The sequence below is a fragment of the Macrobrachium nipponense genome, chromosome 20 (assembly GCF_015104395.2).
Source record: "Macrobrachium nipponense isolate FS-2020 chromosome 20, ASM1510439v2, whole genome shotgun sequence".
In the NCBI taxonomy this organism is placed as follows: domain Eukaryota; kingdom Metazoa; phylum Arthropoda; class Malacostraca; order Decapoda; family Palaemonidae; genus Macrobrachium; species Macrobrachium nipponense.
The window spans coordinates 28767993-28786955 of record NC_061089.1 but is presented as its reverse complement, the minus strand read 5'-3'; the positions used below and the strand labels follow the sequence as shown (position 1 = coordinate 28786955).

Below are 18963 nucleotides of genomic sequence, written 5' to 3'. Positions count from 1 at the left end.
CTATGGCGAAAGGGAACCCCAGTAAACCTCGTATTGCTGCTTGGATAGAATATTACAACTCATTTGTTATCAGTATGGCTTGACCTCTGACCGCGCGCTGTAGGGGTCCTGACCAGCCTTGCCTTCCAATGACTTCATTCACTCGTCTGATGGGTTAGGTATTTTTGGGGCCTTTATTACACAGCGTTCACCTCTCGGTGGCATGAGAGCGAATTTCTTTCAGAATTTCGTAACTTCGAAGTCAGAGTATTTTTTTTTTCTCGAATTGTGAGCCTTTTACGCTACGAAAAATAACGGCGAAACAGAAGTATTTATTTTATGAAGAGGGACGAAGCTGGAAAATATTCCGTTCCGTGAAACATTTTGGTAAGGTAACAAGGAGAGAAGAAATCCAGGTAGGAGACTTGAACTTACCTGCCCTTCCCCGGGCCCCTCCATCCGAAACACGTAGAGGGAAATCCTACATTGTAACCGTGCAATTGATGCGTTTGCATTCGATAGAATGTCCTTTCTTACGCATGATAAACTACCTAAAGAGTTGATGGAGGGCAGGGGAAGAGTAGTTGCCTACTTTAGCGTGCGATTAGTGGTGCGCAGGCGCAATGGAGCAACGCTGCCAACAAAGAGAGATTTATTGCTCTATTATGTTCCAGGTTGACAACCAAATAAATGGAAGACAGTCATTTTCTCTAGACAGATCTCGCGATAAGCTGTCTAACAGCCATTCATGTGATATTCATAACTTTGTTCATAATGTGTTTACTCTTTTTGCCTTTACATATTGGATAACTCATGCTTGAAAAGTGTATCTTACATCACTTGTGTTGGCATCCATGGCGTCTGATAGACTCGTTTTAGCGCACCTGTTGGCTGAAATATATGCCATTATCCGAGTTGATAATGCTTATTAGAAGGCTTTTCCCTAGCCGCCGAGCCTCGTGAAATAAGGGGAGAGCAGCTCTTAGCGACCAGATTACAAGAAGAAGAAGAAGGAGGAGGAAGAGGAGGAGGCGAAAAAAAAAAGAAAGAAAAAGAACCGAGAGTATTTGTGTGAGTCTGGGCTTGAGCCGAGCGGAGCGGAAGGAATGCATGATACGATTCAGTTTCAGCTCGAAATCTGATGGGGGCTAGATCTGCCTTCCGATAGCGAGCGTACACTCTTAATAATAATGACCGCCGAGGACCGGTTCTCTGTTCTGAAACCTCTTTTAGAGCGAATATCTCCCCAGTTTGGTAGGCGGGCGGCAAATGCGTGGATTTTTTTTTTTTTTTTTTTTTTTTTTTTTTTGCCTTTTCTCTTCGATCCCCGGGTTGAATTGAGATGTCCTTTGCAGCGTTTGATTAGTCTCGTCGGAGCGTTAATGTCTCTGATGGTGCGTTTGTAGTGAAGAAGTCATCGGTGCTTTAATAATCTCTTTCTTCCTTCTCCCTTTCTCCCTCGGCTCTTATCTCCTCTCCGCCATCGTCGTCTTACCCAATATGAGTTAATCGCACCAGCCTCGATGACTTCCGGGGTCATTCACAGACGGAGGTTATTCCGCGTTCCAAGTCCTCTCTCGCTTCCGATTGTCACACTTCCCTTTTCCCGACGTCAGTGCGTCTGGTTCCAGTGAATAAAGAGAAGAGTAACGGAGGAAAGGAGAAGAAAGAACATCTTACTAAACCCGATGAATTCTCTCTCTCCTTCGACCCACCTCGAGAAAGAACCCCCCGAAGCTCTGCTCAGCAGGAGGTTCAATGGAACTGGAAAAGAAAAAAAAAATCGTTGGGAGATTTCAATAAGGAAGATCGTAGATGGAGATATCACGCGGACGAGGCAGCGAGGAGGAAGGTGAAATCACCCTTTTACAGACTTACACACACACATACACACGCACGCACGGAGAGAGAAAGAGAGAGAGAGCGTTTTCTTGGAATCTCCAACATTTCACCTACTCATGGCGGTATTGTACCCAGCTATTTTTCTTCATGTGAAAATGCGCTATGTTGGTACACAATGGAAAGCCTGATTTAGCGACAAACCGACGGAAAGATAGATGCAGAAAAATGAAGAGGAATAGTATTAATATTTCAAAAAAGGTTAAAGATAAATCAAGTGATATAGAAATGAATGCTGAGACTGATACAAGGATAAAAGACGAACGAGGTAGATCAATAACTGATAAGCGAACAGATAGTAATCTGGGTAGACAGACCGATTATCGATAAAGAAAGAGAACTACCACCAATCAAACGGGGTCCAGTAGACCATAATAATTCATGGCTCTAGTGAACTCTTTAACCTCAACAGGTTCAAACGATTTCCCATTATGACTCACATGCCCAGGGCACGATCCAAGCAATCTAGACGTCTCATTTACACTGAAAAGGATCAGGTTATGCATTTAAACAGTCTAGCTGGACTGTTTATATTGACATAAATCAGGTTGCGCGTCTAGACAATCCAGTTGGCCTGTTTACACTAACAGAAATCCGGTTCTGCATCTATGGGTCGTCTTAGTCTGTTTACCTGACAGGATGCAGGTTCTGCATCTAAGCAGTCTTTCCGGCCTGTTTACACCGACAGGAATCAGGTTCTGTGTTTAAACAGTCTTTCTAGCCTGTTTACACCGACAGGAATCGGGTTCTGTGTTTAAACAGTCTTTCTAGCCTGTTTACACTGGCCACAATCAGGTTCTGCATCTAAGCAGTTTTTCTGGCCTGTTAACACTGGGGGGAATCAGGTTCTGTGTTTAAACAGTCTTACTAGCCTGTTTACACCGGCCACAATCAGGTTCTGCATCTAAGTAGTCTTCCTGGCATATTTACATCGACTAGAATCAGGTTCTACATCTGTGCACTCTAGCTGGCCTATTCTCACTAACAGAAGTCAGGTTCCGAATCTACTAGATCTATCAGGCCAATGAGAATGAACATACCATAACCGAGTAGCCACCTTTTCTCTCTCTCTCTCTCTCTCTCTCTCTCTCTCTCTCTCACTAATGCCGATCTCCCAGTCGTTTATATCCTCCACACTCTTTGCATCTTTATGAGGCAATGTTTTTCATCTCGCAAAATGACCGCGCCCACATACAATCCATGACCTCTTCCCCAACGCTGAATCAAGAGTCTGGAACCTGGAACTTTTAGCAGTTTTTTTTTTTTTTTTTTTTTTTTTTGCGCCTCTCCCTTTTGTTGTTTGCGTCAGTTTCTGTTTGTTTCATCATGATGCTGCGTTTTTTCCCCACTGGTTCTTTTATTGATATTTAATCTATTTTTCACTGCTTGATTTTTGGAACATTAAAGAAAATCATCACTTGTAATTTTTATTCAGTATTTCCCAGCATCCTCTTCTATATTTGGGGTGGAATATTGAAGACAAAACTATCACGGTATGTCTTCATCACAATTCGTTCTGTCAGTGCTCTCTATGCAAAGAAACGGAGGAAAAGGAATGTGTGCGCGCGTGTGTGTGTTTGTGAGAGAGAGAAGAACCCTATACGTCTCATGAAGTTCCTATCCCAGTATGCGTACAGCTCATTAAAATGTGATGAAAACGACAAAAACCATCATAACCTTTGGTGCGATTTCACGGAACTGATAAGGATTCTTAAAACTACAATACCGAGAGAGACTTGAAACATTCCCTTCGTCTGAAATATATATACAGAGCTCTCTCATTTGTTCATCTCTCGAAAATATTATGATGTCTCAGTTTTGAGACAAGTGCGTCTTAGTCCAGTGGGAGGCCAACGAATATCTTTTAGCATATATATTTTCTTCTCTCAAATAGAACTATTTAAGTTTTCAAGACAGGAACATATGAGAGAACTCTGTATATATTTTAGACGAAGTGAGTTTCCATTTGTGACTGGTATTTTTTGTCTAATACTTGGCATCATAAGTTACCTCACTTCATGAACTCGTAATTGTACTCTACAGATTTTCATATCACTTTAGCCTATAGCATTTCTTAGGTATCTAATTGAGTTTATTAATGCATAACTGAAAGGAGATTTCGTTTAGATATATAGCTTACATAGTTCTATAACCCTTCTTCCCAACTGTTCTTTTTTAGTCTTTTTTTTTCGCGGAGCAGGGCTACAAAAGGGCATTAGGCTGCCCAACTCGTCGACCTTTGCACTTAAAAAAACTAAACTACAGTTTGCTAAGTGACCTCGCAAAACCACCGCCTAAACTTCAAACTTCAAAGTGACCGGGAGAATTATGTTGTCAATCAAACTTCATGACACTTAACAATTGCACCTGCGTCTAACACTGAAAAATACATTCGCGTTTATGGCTCTTGATTTTGATCCGAATTAAAAATTTCAACCCCTTTCCGTTATCTAAAACTTTTTGAAGGAATTTCTTCATGATGAAACTTTGTCATGATTGGGACGTGGTGACATAGAGTGCAAAAAATTAGGTCTAGAAATGCATTTATTTACAATGGAAGCAAATCACGACATAAAATAAACACATTAAATCCTCTGAAATTCACCTGGAAGAATCTGTTCTCTTTCTGTTCATATCAAGGAAAAACACGAAAAAACTAGAAATACATTTATTTATTATGAAAAAAATATACGAAATACATTTATTTATCATGAAAAAAAAATATACGAAATACATTCATATGCTTTATAATTCACTGTGAAGAATCTGAAAATTTCTATTCCTATTAAGAAAAATAAAATGCAAAAACAATGAAAAATAGAGGAAAGGTAAAATTTAAATATAGCATTGAAAACTTCCCCGATGACTGATTGATTAACTTAGCTCATGTGGGGTTGCAACGCTAGAGTCACTGGCCCCTAACTCTCTCTCTCTCTCTCTCTCTCTCTCTCTCTCTCTCTCTCTCTCTCTCTCTCTCTCTGCCACTCGATGCTCGCTTGTTCATTGATTCTTTTCCAATCCAACTTGATTTCTAATGAATAAATAAATTTTTGCACAGGATTTCTCTCTTCTCTCTTCTTCTTCTTCTCGTTGCTTTCCTGACATGCGTAGGGACTCCTGAGATGAGAGGGACTGTGTCATCGGCGTTTCATCGGCGCCAGAGTATCAAATACTGCCTCTGCTATCCGTCATCCCGTCTCCTGGCGTTCGTCTTCCTTCTCCCATTCTGACCCATATCTGTCACGCGCCCGCGCGTACAAATACGCACTGAAGTTCACACGCTCGCCCTCACGCAAACAATGCGCACATATGCAGTTTAAACGTTAAAACGATGAAGATGTTTGTACGTATAAATTTCCTTCGGAAATGTTGGTAAAATTATGTGACACCAGAAACATCTCTGAGTTACTATGTAATTATGCCGATTTGGTTTGTTTGTATGGTGTTTTTACGTTGCATGGAAACAGTGGTTATTCAGCAACGGGACCAACGGCTTTACGTGACTTCCGAACCACGTCGAGCGTGAACTCCTTCCGCCATTAATACACATTTCTCACACCTCAATGGAATGCCCGAGAATCGAACTTGCGGCCACCGAGGTGGCAGGCCAAGACCATACCGGTCACGCCACTGAGACGCTATTCCGATTTGAAAATATCTTGATAGATGCGTAAGGGAACAAATGAATTAAGATGTTCATATCACCTTGAAATAATTATATACTGAAGTTGCATTCATATACATATGTTGTACACAAAAAACGTACTGAACTTAATGATAAAATTATAATGATAATAATAGTATAATGAAAATATTCTGAAGTTTGAATTTCTCCCTCTCAAACAGTACTGGTAATAATAATCCCTGTATTACACATGAAATAACTTTAGTTAGCTGACGTTGTCGTTAAGGATTCACAGTAAGACGCTGATGATGAAGTCTTACAAAAGTAACAAAAAGCAACAAAACCTTTCTCTGTGGCAAAATAGAATTAAAATAAAAAAATAGAAAAAAAGAAAAAAAAATTTTAAACCAAGAGAAAGGATCTAAAACCATAGCAGGCCCATACTCGGCAGGACGTAGGCATATTTAACAGCCACCGACCTTCAATAATTGTAGATAAAAAAATATAGTAATTATCATTAATAGCTCAAATATCATCGTCATCATCTCCATCATTATCTTATTATTTTTTTTTTTTTTTTCTATCACAGTCCTCCAATTCGACTGGGTGGTATTTATAGTGTGGGGTTCCGGGTTGCATCCTGCCTCCTTAGGAGTCCATCACTTTTCTTACTGTGCGCGCCGTTTCTAGGATCACACACTTCTGCATGAGTCCTGGAGCTACTTCAGCCTCTAGTTTTTCTAGATTCCTTTTCAGGGATCTTGGGAACGTGCCTCGTGCTCCTATGATTATGGGTACGATTTCCACTGGCATATCCCATATCCTTCTTATTTCTATTTTCAGATCTTGATACTTATCCATTTTTTCCCTCTCTTTCTCTTCAACTCTGTTGTCCCATGGTATTGCGACATCAATGAGTGATACTTTCTTCTTGACTTTGTCAATCAAAGTTACGTCTGGTCTGTTTGCACGTATCACCCTATCCGTTCTGATACCATAGTCCCAGAGGATCTTTGTCTGATCGTTTTCTATTATTATTATTAATTATTAAATTGATTATTTTATTAATTGATTAAATTATTATTATTATTAAGCTGAATTCTGGTCTTTCAAATTAGAAGCTTTTTCACCAGTCTTGTGCCGTCAGTGTACCTCATTCGGTGCAATGTCGGCATTACTTAAGGTTTTTAGCAGCGTCCTTTCGGCCCCTAGCTGCAACTACTTTCATTCCTTTTACTGTAGCTTCGTTCATGTTCTCTTTCTACCATCTTCCTAATAATTGATTCATAGTGCAACTGCGAGGTTTTCCTCCTGTTACACCTTTAAAAACTTTTACTGTCAATTTCCGTTTCATCGCTGAATGGCCTTAGTTGCCCCAGTGCTTGGCATAATGCCAAAATAAATCAAATCAAATCAAACCAAACCAGTCTTTGGCAAGTGGGTCAAGCAGTGTTTTTTTTTTTTTTTTAACATGTAGGCTCTAGAGCTCTACAGTAATATTATTATTATTATAGCATTATTTTGTTCTAAGGAGTACACAATAATAATGAAATATTAAGAGTTCGTGTATAATTTAAAATCACTTTATTATAAAGTGTTATTAAATTATACGCGAACTTTTTAATATTTTTTTTTATTATTGTGGACTCCTTAGAACATTATATATACTCTCGTGATAGAGTTTTTCCCAATATGTTGTTATTATTATTATTATTATTATTATTATTATTATTATTATTATTATTATTATTATTATTATTATTATTATTAACCTACACAAAACAAAGTTCCACTCTCAGATATTTACCTCCGTTCTATCACCACTGACACCTATCTCATCGACCTCTCACTCACGATGCTTAGAACGCCCAATGCGTGCTTGTAGTAGGACCTCCCGACCCAAGAAGTGTGTCGAATTCTCTTTGTCGTCCCTGGGCGCATACTCCGAGAGACATAATGATCGCGTCCGCCTCATTTGCTTCTGACTGGAAAATTGTTAATTACATCTTAGGAAATTTCTTCCCAACTAACTGAGTGGGAGAACGATCTTATTAACTCAAGAGCTAAATAAGGGGAATGGTCCACGAACCACTGGCTGCTATGCACGAATCATTCCAGAAGCTCCCTGCTCTTTGTTATAGTTTTCGTCGTAAGCTATAAGACCGGTCGGCCTAGTTTTTCGCCAATGGAACATTCGTGACCCACATCGCAAGTATATGGCAATAGGCCATAATTCTCTCAGGCTTATGCGACTTATTGATAAAAGTATTTAATTAAATGAGAGAACATCGCCGATAGGCGATCGTATTGATATATACTAATGCTATCCTCTCTGTTTAATAAAGTTTTGAATTATGCTTTCCTGATCAACCTCTCTATCTTGCAAGTCGAAATAAATAGACATGATTTTTACCAGTCATCATCAGCATCATCATCACCACTTCTTTCTTTAAGATCATTGTTATAGTTATCAAACTGTAATTGTAGTATAAGATGAATACAAGCAATGTTTTATTTCCATTGTAAATTAAAAGTTCTTCTTTGCATTGCCAATCATAGTTACTAACTCCAGGATCAGCGGACATGACTGACCAGTTTCATTTGTCATGCAACTCAACACTGATTCTTCTTGCAGCACGTGAAGGACCAGATGAGGAAGGAATGCAAGTGCCACGGAATGTCCGGCTCCTGCACCGTCAAAACCTGCTGGTGGAGACTCCCTTACTTCAGGAGAGTGAGCGACGCCCTCAAGGTCAGTCAAAATGCTATGGGTATTTGCCAGAAAATGGGTATGGAAACAGTTTGCTTGTATGGTGTTTTTACGTTGCATGGAACCAGTGGTTTATTCAGCGACAGGACCAACGGTTTTAGGTGACTTCCGAACCACGTTGAGCGTGAACTTCTGGTATGGAAACAGTGTAGTAGAGATTCACGCTACAAATTACGATAGATTATGCGAGAAAAACAGAAGCACTAGAATGATTAAGTAATGATTTGTATTCCGGTATTTTTTTTATCGTAGCGGAAAAAGTGGAGAGCGATGGGAACTGTTGTGGCTCACGTTCCAATCTTCAGTTAGTATCAACCACCACGGTAGTTGGCAATAAGTCAAGCTCGACCACCTGGAGTACACAAAAACTCCACTTTACCCCTTTATAACTCTGGAAATATTAAACCGATTGGGATGAAATTTAGGCTTTAGAGGTTTCCCACAAAGATCTCTAATCGTACTAAATTTCATCGAAATCCGTTCTGCCGTTCCAGAGATACTAACATCGATTTTTGGCATTCACGGGATATGGTATGGGGTTGGTGGGTGATGGCAATAACAGTAAAAGATACAGCCGTGATACTTAGTTTTTCTGAAAGGCCGTGTTCTGGAGAGGTGCCTTTGGGGTTTGTTTGTTTGTTTGATTGTTTTTTTAAATAGTGAAATTTTAAAAGTTACACCAAAATTCAAATTTCCTGATGCTCAGGTACAGAATGCTCACAGGAATAGAAGAGACGCCGTTTTCTTTGTATGTATGAATAGCAAGTGGTGTCAAGCTCTTAGGTGCAACCTCTTTCGTTCCTTTTTCTCAGCCTCCCTTCATATTCTCTTTCTCCAATCTGACTTTCCACCCTCTTTAACAACTGTCCATGGAAGTGTAGCGGATCATCACATGATCACATTTTCTTGCCAATGAATGGAAATAATTTCTTTGTACTAGTTCCATGAAAAAATTTGATATATAGTTTTACGTTCTAATAACACACATAGTTCTCAAGTAGTAAAATTACGTAATTTATATTTTTTTTCTCCCAGTACATTTAACGGCGTTCTTTGTACTGCACATTTATTCCTTAGCATGGAGTCAGATTTCAGCTCCTTGTCCCACAAATTAAAGGGCATTCGAGTCATCACAACCAATACCCAAACCACACTTCCAATCTAAGTCAATACCCAAAAAAGGTTATTACCCACTGAAAACTTTTAACTATCTTGGGTAAGATTATCCTATACATTTTATACCATAATTGCGATTAAGGCTGTATAGCAAACATTTCTACTTTACAATGCTACTCTGCTTCAGATTTCATTAAAAATATTCACTATACGTAGAAACCAAACAAAACTTGCACATAACTCGAGAATGTACTATTCAGAAAATTGCCGAACTCAAAATTAAGCTAACTTGGATCCCAAGTCGTATTCCTAAAAAGTTACTTTTGATCTTTCAAGAATTCGGGTGAAAGTTAAAGAAACCGCTGAACATTAAAATAAAGCAACGAAGTTGTGTAATGTGAGCTCTGGTTAGGTTTGATTGGTTGATTTATAGACTTTCGGCATACGTGCCAAGCGCTGGGGCAACTAATACGGGTCTTTATCTCATAACTACATTCTTATAATAATCTCAGTTCTCAATGTATCATGGACAACCTAGTACAACAAAGCCTTGTGGATTAAAACTATGATATTAATTTATTTATCAATAATTAATGTAAGTCCTAATACTTAGTGAACACAAATACTTAAAGTTACATTTATGACAATAGCAAATCCTGGATTCTTGGTAACATCCAACCATGCAGATACGTATCTTGCTGGGAATTTGTGTCTTGAAAAGCATGCTGAAATTCGGGTAGATCCAAGAATCTACAAATACAGCTTGCTGTATCTCTCACTAGGAAAATTGGCCCTCCTCTCATGAGAGATCTCTAAACATTTGCAAAACAAATGACTGACAGTACACCAGTCTCGGTGGAGGAAGTTCCAACTCAACTTAACATACAGCAACATGTGCAGAAATCCTCTTAGGTGTAGACAAACCTACGTACCAAAGGTAATCAACTGTCACCAAAGCCTTCTCACGCATCTCATTTCTTTGGTTCTTTAAACCATTGCATGATCACGACAATACCACACTACATCGAAGACTACCTCATCACCGCCATAATAATAGATACTTAAAATGCATTACCGAAATAAGACAGGCAGCCAAACCCTCGAGAAGTGAAGCCAGTAGCTGCTTAACAACTGCCCACCGGTACCAGCCACATCGCTCGCACCACACGTGCAACAAACCCCTCGTCCGAAAATAAAGAAAACGCGCGTTAAAAGTTAAACAAGCACTTTTCCGTGATGGAAAGTAGCTTAGCTTATGGTTAACACACTCACGGCCTATGCCCATAAAGAAACAAACTCATTGCCTGTATTCATGGAGTAACAAACTCATTGCCTGTATTCATAGAGTAACAAACTCATAGCCTGTATTCATAGAGTAACAAACTCATAGCCGATGTTCATAGAGTAACAAACACATTGCCTGTATTCATAGAGTAACAAACTCATTGCCTGTATTCATTGAGTAACAAACTCATAGCCGATGTTCATAGAGTAACAAACACATTGCCTTTATTCATAGAGTAACAAACTCATTGCCTGTATTCATAGAGTCACAAACTCATAGCCGATGTTCATAGAGTAACCAACACATTGCCTGTATTCATAGAGTAACAAACTCATTGCCTGTATTCATAGAGTAACAAACTCATAGCCGATGTTCATAGAGTAACAAACTCATTGCCTGTATTCATAGAGTAACAAACTCATAGCCGATGTTCATAGAGTAACAAACCTAATAGTATCAAAACTAACATGCCTGACAAACTTTACTTGGCTACACCCCACTCAAAGTAAACAGATATTCCAGTTATTCTACGTAAAAAATATCCACGGCTTAAAATTTCCATACTTTCAACTTAAAAAATTGCTCTCGTGTTGTCTGTTAACAGTAGCTAAAGTTCCTAGGTATGAGTTACTGACAAACTAAATAAAACAAATCCGTCCGCTAGCAGCAGAAGTACAAATATTAATCTGGACATAATCTCTGTCTGGGAGGAAATTTTGCATGGTTTTGATGGTTCTCCAAAGATAAGCTATTGGATTAGGAAGCCCTAATATCGAAAATGACCCGTACCATCTAGGGAGCTTCCTATTGCCCCTATAACCATAAATCTTAAGTGAGAGAAAGGCGATACCAAGTTCTATTCCTGCTTAAAACTCTAAATTCGGGCAAAACCCTTTATGAATAACCGCCAAAACTTGTCTGACTTAACATAACCGCACACAAAACACTTTCAGGAAGATAACATTTCTAAAGTAAAACATACCAAGATCCCAGACCTGGTCATAAATTTACTTTTGTTGCGAAAATTGCCGTTTGATGGCACAAACTCACTTAATTTCCTCAAACCCTGGGGAGCTTTTGTACACCTGAGTGGGAGGTGGCCAAGCACATTTAAACACCTAATAACTATCTGAACTTTAAGAAAATTAAGCAGTATTCTAAGTCTCCACTTATCACCTGAAAATAAATTCTTATTTTGATTAATCGGCTTCTTAAACCACCCAAGAAATCTGCGTAGTAGGTCATACGACCTACTACGCAGAACATGGGTGGCTCCTCCACCCCATCAGGGGCGCCGCCCCTAAAGAGGTGGAGGATAAGGTATATACGTTCAAGAACAGTATGTACACATTAAGACAGTAAATTAATTACAATAATTCAAGCAAATTATGGCGCATTAAAAAAGTAAATTTGAAACAAATTAAAAATGGTAAATTTATGACAAAGAAAATTTATGACGAAATTACTAAAAACTAAACTTGGCACAAAAAAAAACCCACATACCTTTTGCCAAAGAAAGCAGCTTTACCATGCGAGAAGCTTAACCTAGAACAGGAACTCAAACTCCTACCAAAAACATCCTGAAAAAGACAAAGCTTTAAAGCTGTGCGTAACAATCTAAATCTTGTCAATTTTGGAAGTTTACTCACGTCACATTATGGGCAAACGCCCACAGAAATAGTTATAATGAATGCCAAATATTAGTAAGAGACTAAACAAGCAGCAAAATTCGAAAATCCCCAGAAGAAATATACAAAATCGGCAATAATATATAGTAGAGCTGCGGTGTTACCTTGCAGAAGCCCGTGGTTTATAATAACTTGACCAACGAAGTGGCAACAATTGACAGAAATCTCAAGCGCCAACTGTCTCTAGTCGCGTCGCGTAATAAACTATATTCTCGCGAAAACTTCTCAAGACCAATTACGCAACGATAAATTAAGGAGGAATTGAATACGCCACTCACTGAGGAAAAGAAAAAAAAAATGAGATCAGTTAATAGAAGGCCGATATACGTCTACCGCCCTGAACGATGTCTCGGTCGAAAATCCCGACCAAAGGTTCAAATATGTCCGACCTGGAACGATGTTGTCATTTGCCAAGGACCCTAAATTAGTCTTAGTAGTATCGTGCTTCCCGGAACATGACCGAACGCGATCTATGGATATCCTTGAAATCGCTAATTTTGCCGTATTATTTCTATTTCCTAAACGCTTCTTTTACTTAGTTTAAAATCTATACAGCACAGGATGAATAGATTTTCCTGAACGTAACTCGTGATTTCTTTCAGGGCTCGGGAAATAGTTTGTTGCATAAGCCTTTCGTAATTTTCTTTCCATAACTCTGAGGAAATATCTTTTGATTCACTTGGATGTTTTCTCATAACGAAATATAATGAAATATTGTATATATACGTATATATACACACACGTACATATATTATCACATGTATATGTGTGTGCGTGTGTGTGTGCTGTATAACTTGATACATTATATATATAAAATTTGCTTTACTGGTATATGATTTGCAACTAAGTACAAATAAATATTACTATAATTAAACGCATTTAGCCCTTTCATTACTACTGTGAAGCTGATATCTGAATTTTTAGGCAGGATATTTATATCCTTTTTCTTTAATCACTGAAATACCCAGGCTGTTATTTGTGGCTGCTGTGTTATCTCAGGCAGGGGTTAACTGCCTCCTTTGAGTAAGCGTTGAAAATCCTATTTTTGGCCATTTGTTTTAAATATAATTTCTACTGATTTTTTTCGTTTTCCTTTTGTTCACGTACAAACACATATATATATGTGTTTAGTACTAGTCCCTGGTGGGGTCAAATGTCACTCAGTGCATTTGACCCCAGGGACTGGTACTAAACACTGAGAAACAGGTTTTACACCACATAGAGACTATACTCTGTTTTTTCCCATCTGTCCATCCGCCTGTGGTGTTTTTGTATGGTAACACTGCGTCCCGGGCTTTAGATAGTTACGCTATTTGTAAGTTTTAGGTAAATAAAAAGATATCTAGGTGTACATTTGCAACTGAAAAGTGTTTTAATAATTTACTGTATGCGAATTATACCGTTAATATTCGAAATATGATATTATTATAATCGTTGAATTTAAGCTGAATGTAACTATCTAAAGCCCGGGACGCAGTGTTACCATACAAAAACACCACAGGCGGATGGACAGATGAAAAAAAACAGAGTATAGTACTAAATACGGCAAAACACATATGGCCCCACCAACCCCCAGGGTTAGTACTGAACACGGCCTCGGGGATTAAAATGTTCCTAAAGGAGTTGCTCATTTTACAGATTACATAGGGATTTCGTGAAATCCCTGATTTCACTTACATACTGTAACATGACAATAAAAGGAAAATCAACAGTTGACAGTAATGCAATTGACTTCCATGACATTAGGTCTTCGCTGAGAAAGAAAGAAAGAAAAAAAATCTCACTTTCGTCTTCTTTTGCAGGACCGCTTCGACGGGGCCTCCAGGGTGCTGCTGAAGAACGCCGGCAACGCGAGGGCACCCAACGACCGCCGGAGGAATAGGAGGAGGAAGAACCGCAAGAAGAAGAAGAAGAAATACTACAAGCTCCTGAAGCCTTACAACCAGGACCACAAGCCGCCTACCAAGAAGGATCTCGTCTACTTAGAGGACTCGCCCGATTTCTGCGTCAGGAATCGGAAACTGGGTGAGTTTGTTTCCCACCCGGCCTATTACTGGCAGAGTGGCCACTTATTTTGAGCTCATATTGTTATCGTGCGTTATGTATTGTGTGTAAAGAAGATAAGAAAGATAGGAAGGGTGAGGTGTTGTGTGAATTCTGTGAAAATTCCTTGCGCCAATCATTTTTTCGTGAGAGGATATAAATTTAGCATTACTGGGGCCTTTATACCTATAAATTCCATAATATATGAAACAGGACTGATCAATATCTTCATAGAACAGGAAGTTGAAAAGAAGTTTGTTGCTTTACTCCATTTCATATTATCAAAAGTAGAAAAACTGTCTGAAGACAGTCCATCTCAGAACTACTTTGCATGGAATATTTTAAGAGTCGTAAAGTTGATAAGACTGTTGTATCATAATTCTTTTAACCAACAGAACATTTTAATGTTCATTTAACTTATTACTTATTTCTAGATTTATATATTTACATATATATTTACTTACTTTTAGGCAGTTACAGGCGATCTCCTAAAAAAAAAAAAAATATCGAAGTACTTGTGTCTTCTGAATAACAAATTTTACCTGTATATTAAGCATGTTTGTTGTCTATTGCTTTAAATTAGTCATGAAGTATAGATTTTCATGTTATTTTCAGATCTTGGTAGAAAATACTGCCTTTTCATTATCTAATTATTGATTACCAACATAAAGCCAACGTTCTTGCACAAACACTCATTAAACTGAATACCTACAAAATACTTTTATCATAATTTATCAATCTGCGTTTTTTGAATGCGGAAACAGCATTTATATGGAATGTTAAAAGTAAGCAGAAGAAGAAAATTATGTTAAATATCGTATGAAATTGAATCTTAGAACTTCAGATCAAGAAATATTGCCATTTTGCTTTTGTTCTCTGAAAATATAACAAATAACCCCAGAGTCTCCACTACCGAGTCTCGACAACCCCGCTCCCTCCCACCCGACAACCACGCCCCCTCCTCCACAAAAAAATAGGCCAACTCATATTTCTTCTTCTTTCAGGCATCCGTGGCACCTCTGGCCGAGAGTGCAACAAGACCAGCATAGGCGTCGACGGCTGCGACCTGATGTGCTGTGGGCGGGAGTTCCACACGCGAGTCGTTGAGGTGCAAGAGAGGTGTTCGTGCACCTTCCAGTGGTGTTGCGAGGTCAAATGCAAGACTTGCAAGTACATGAAAACTATTCACATCTGCTCGTAGAACGCGCGCGCTTTTTATTCCCGTTACCCGTGCAAAACATGTGCAGTGAAGATGACAATATTCGTAACACGCATCCTTGTGGAGTTGGGTATACTGGTGTGTTTTTGCGAGGTTACTCAGCTGGTGTTTATGATATGAACGTAGCAAGAAATAAAAATCGCTCTTTACAAAGGTTTAGTAATACCGCAAGGCTGATAATTATGTTAGGTCACTGGTAAAAAATGATGGACAAAGCTCCGACCAAAGGACCCATGTTGTAGAAGCAACTCAAGAAAGAATAGATTAAAAATCTGGAAAGGAGGGCAAAAATGTAACCAAAGAGGGTCTCTTCACAGTTACGTGGAAATGGACAGCGAACGAACTTTGTATATAAGAGAAACCCAAGAAAATGATTAACTCTCCTTGAGTTCTTAGCTTGAACTTCAGTGTCAAATCTGTGCTTTTGTCCTCATGAGTATAATCACCATAACTGAAGTGTAATAAAAGTACGAAGATTATCGGCTAAGCGGAGGAAAAATGAAAACGAGTTACTTTTTTTTTTTTTTTTTTTGTGGAATGCTCGAAAGCAAGCCATTCGAACGGAACAGAAATAACGAGATGTAAATATGCCAAAACAAATGTTACCGAAATCCTTGATTTACACTAATGGCGTATTGAGAGGATACGATGCAGTTTCGACATAATGGCAAAATACATCTAGCCTTTTCCCTGTTAATTCTCAGAAACAAAATGAGTGCTAAATTTTCATAAGGAATAACACTGGCGACCGACGCCAGTTTGCGAAAATCTCAAAATGTGAACGAATGTGGATATTTCAGTGCCAAAAACATAATAAAATGATATATATTTTTTGAACAGTTGGTCGTGAGAGGTGTGAGTGTGATCCACTCAGACTTTGGAAGTCTGTAACTTAGGCTATTTTATGCCAAAGAGTGTCCTACTTGAGGAAGTTTACCCCATCTTATGTATTTTGTTTGTATTTCTCTTTTTTTTTATTTTTAGAGAAGGAAGTATTGGGAAATATACTGGCAAGATTCGGTTGCCGCGGTCTAGTGACCGAGTCAGAGAGATACAAAACCAACCAGAGGAAGTTCATCCGTTGGTGCTGTCCATTTTTTAAACAAAAAGCCGAAATACCGTTTCTAAAAATACTGCTGTAGTGTTTGAATAGATTACCAAATGAATCTCTCTCTCTCTCTCTCTCTCTCTCTCTCTCTCTCTCTCTCTCTCTCTCTCTCTCTCTCTCATTGTTGCCTTCGTCTTAGGGGGATCCTTGTCGGTTTCTTTTCCTAGTGGAAAGATGAAGAAAACTATTAGCTAAAATGGAAGTAAGTTAAAGCAGCAACACAAACATAACATTATATATATATATATATATATATATATATATATATATATATATATATATATCTATATATATATGTATAGATATATAGCATATATATATAGATATATCTATATATATATATATATATAATATCTGCATCTATATATCATATATACTATATTTATATATATCTATCTTATATAATATATATATATATATATATATATATATATATATATATATATATATATATATTATATTTCAATCACTTACGTAATCAAACTCCTTTCGACAAAAATAAATTCAGCGGTGCCAAATGTAGTACTATTAGGCAACTGTTGCTTGTTTGACTTGCTGTAATATTTGAAAAAATCCTCCCCGCTACTAATGGCTTTATAAGGGCATTTATTCTTTGTATGCTGATTTTTTTTTTTTGTTTTTTTTTTTTTTTTGCTGTTCTTCTTGTCCCCTATTTTTCCTACGATGCCTCCTTTTCATTTATCCTTCAAATGCATAAAAGTCTTTATTTTTCTGTTTCTAAGTTTATCACTACTGATCTCTTCGCGTGACTTTAAAATGCTCCCCGGTATTTTGATGTTACTTGTGCTATGCCGTTTCGCGAATCAGTTGATAAGTGAAACTGTTTATTTCAATTTTTTTTTTCAAAGATATATATCCTTTTTTTTCAATTCAGGGTTAAACCGTCCATATTACGAATCAGTGAACCTTGCGTTTCTTACTTTTACATATATCAAAAACTACTCCATTTTTCTCGGCGCTTCAATCATCGTTTCTTGTAACTATCCTACTCATACTACGTTCCTCTCGCTTCCATTTCTTCGTTGTGTCTTTGTTACATGTTTACGTTGGTTACAAATGCTTATTTCTCTCTTTTTTGGTTTACAATATACAATTCAATTACACTTTCTTAGAGGGATTTCCTTTAGTCATGATTATTATTATTATTATTATTATTTTGAATGATAATCTTGCGCTCATCTGGAAAGAGAGGCTGTAATGTAATCCATTTATTCCTGTAATGTAATCCACTAAGATAACGTTTAAGCTGAAAGAATCTGTCCTGACTACATATATATATAACAGTTGTTCATGGCTTTTATCTTTAGGTCTCCTCCCTTGTTCACGCACCTTTCCCTTCAAGAAGAGAACTTAAAAATTCGTTCGTTTCATTAACTACGCTATAAAGTATCCAATACATTTGTATAGTTTTTATCGATATTTGCTGCTAGTCATTTATTGCCTTATAGAGAGATTATTATAGTTAGTTTTAGAGAGGAACGCTTGAAGGCATGGATTTGCTTCTGAGGAACATTTTCTTCTACCGGGCGATTATCACGGAATGCTACTGACGAAAATTATTTTACGATCATACCGATGAGAAGGAAGCCACAGAAATTAGGAGAGCTATAAAGATAGAACCCGCGCTGAAAGGACATTTAGTTATCTAAAACTGCATGGGTCGTAGAACTTTATCTTATATCCTACATTACAAGTCATGTTCCAGCGAAAATTGTCCTTTATCACACTTAAAAATAAAATGAAATATATCGTTTTATTATTACTCCGGCTTCTTCAAAATTGAAGTTTTACATTTAATAAAAGTCTGATGTTTCTTGTGGCCTGTATCTCCAACGCTTGGAACCGGAATGTAACAGGAAAGTTTAGAGAACGCAAACCTCCAGCAAGGCTATGCAATCAAGTATATATGAAAAAAGCTTGTCCCCAAAATTATAGTTCTGTGATTTCCCAAATTTCATTGCTTGTTGCCAGTCACGATTCCCACTTCTGGGTAGATTCTTGTAGAAATCTGCTCCTAGGTTTTTTTTTTTTTTTTTTTTTTTTTACCTTATTGATAACCAGTCAAATAAGCAGGAAGAGAATTAAAACAAACCGAGACACACACACACACTCACACACACACCTTGTCAGAGGTAACTGTCATCTGATTGTGGCAAGAATTATAAGCATAAACAATCTCGATTTACCAGACTTACTTTGGAAACCCCATG

The 18963-nt window shown here is 37.9% G+C and overlaps 1 protein-coding gene across 1 annotated transcript in view; it reads left to right on the top strand.

The window, feature by feature from the left end:
• LOC135224205 (protein Wnt-1-like) overlaps nucleotides 1-16953 on the top strand; it is a 141534-nt gene extending 124581 nt beyond the window's left edge. The window contains exons 5-7 of the mRNA XM_064263064.1: nucleotides 8139-8255; nucleotides 14165-14387; nucleotides 15410-16953. Coding sequence (XP_064119134.1) covers nucleotides 8139-8255; nucleotides 14165-14387; nucleotides 15410-15606 — 537 coding nt within the window. The 3' untranslated portion in view covers nucleotides 15607-16953. The remainder of the gene's footprint in view (nucleotides 1-8138; nucleotides 8256-14164; nucleotides 14388-15409) is intronic.
• The last annotated feature ends 2010 nt before the right edge of the window (nucleotides 16954-18963 follow it).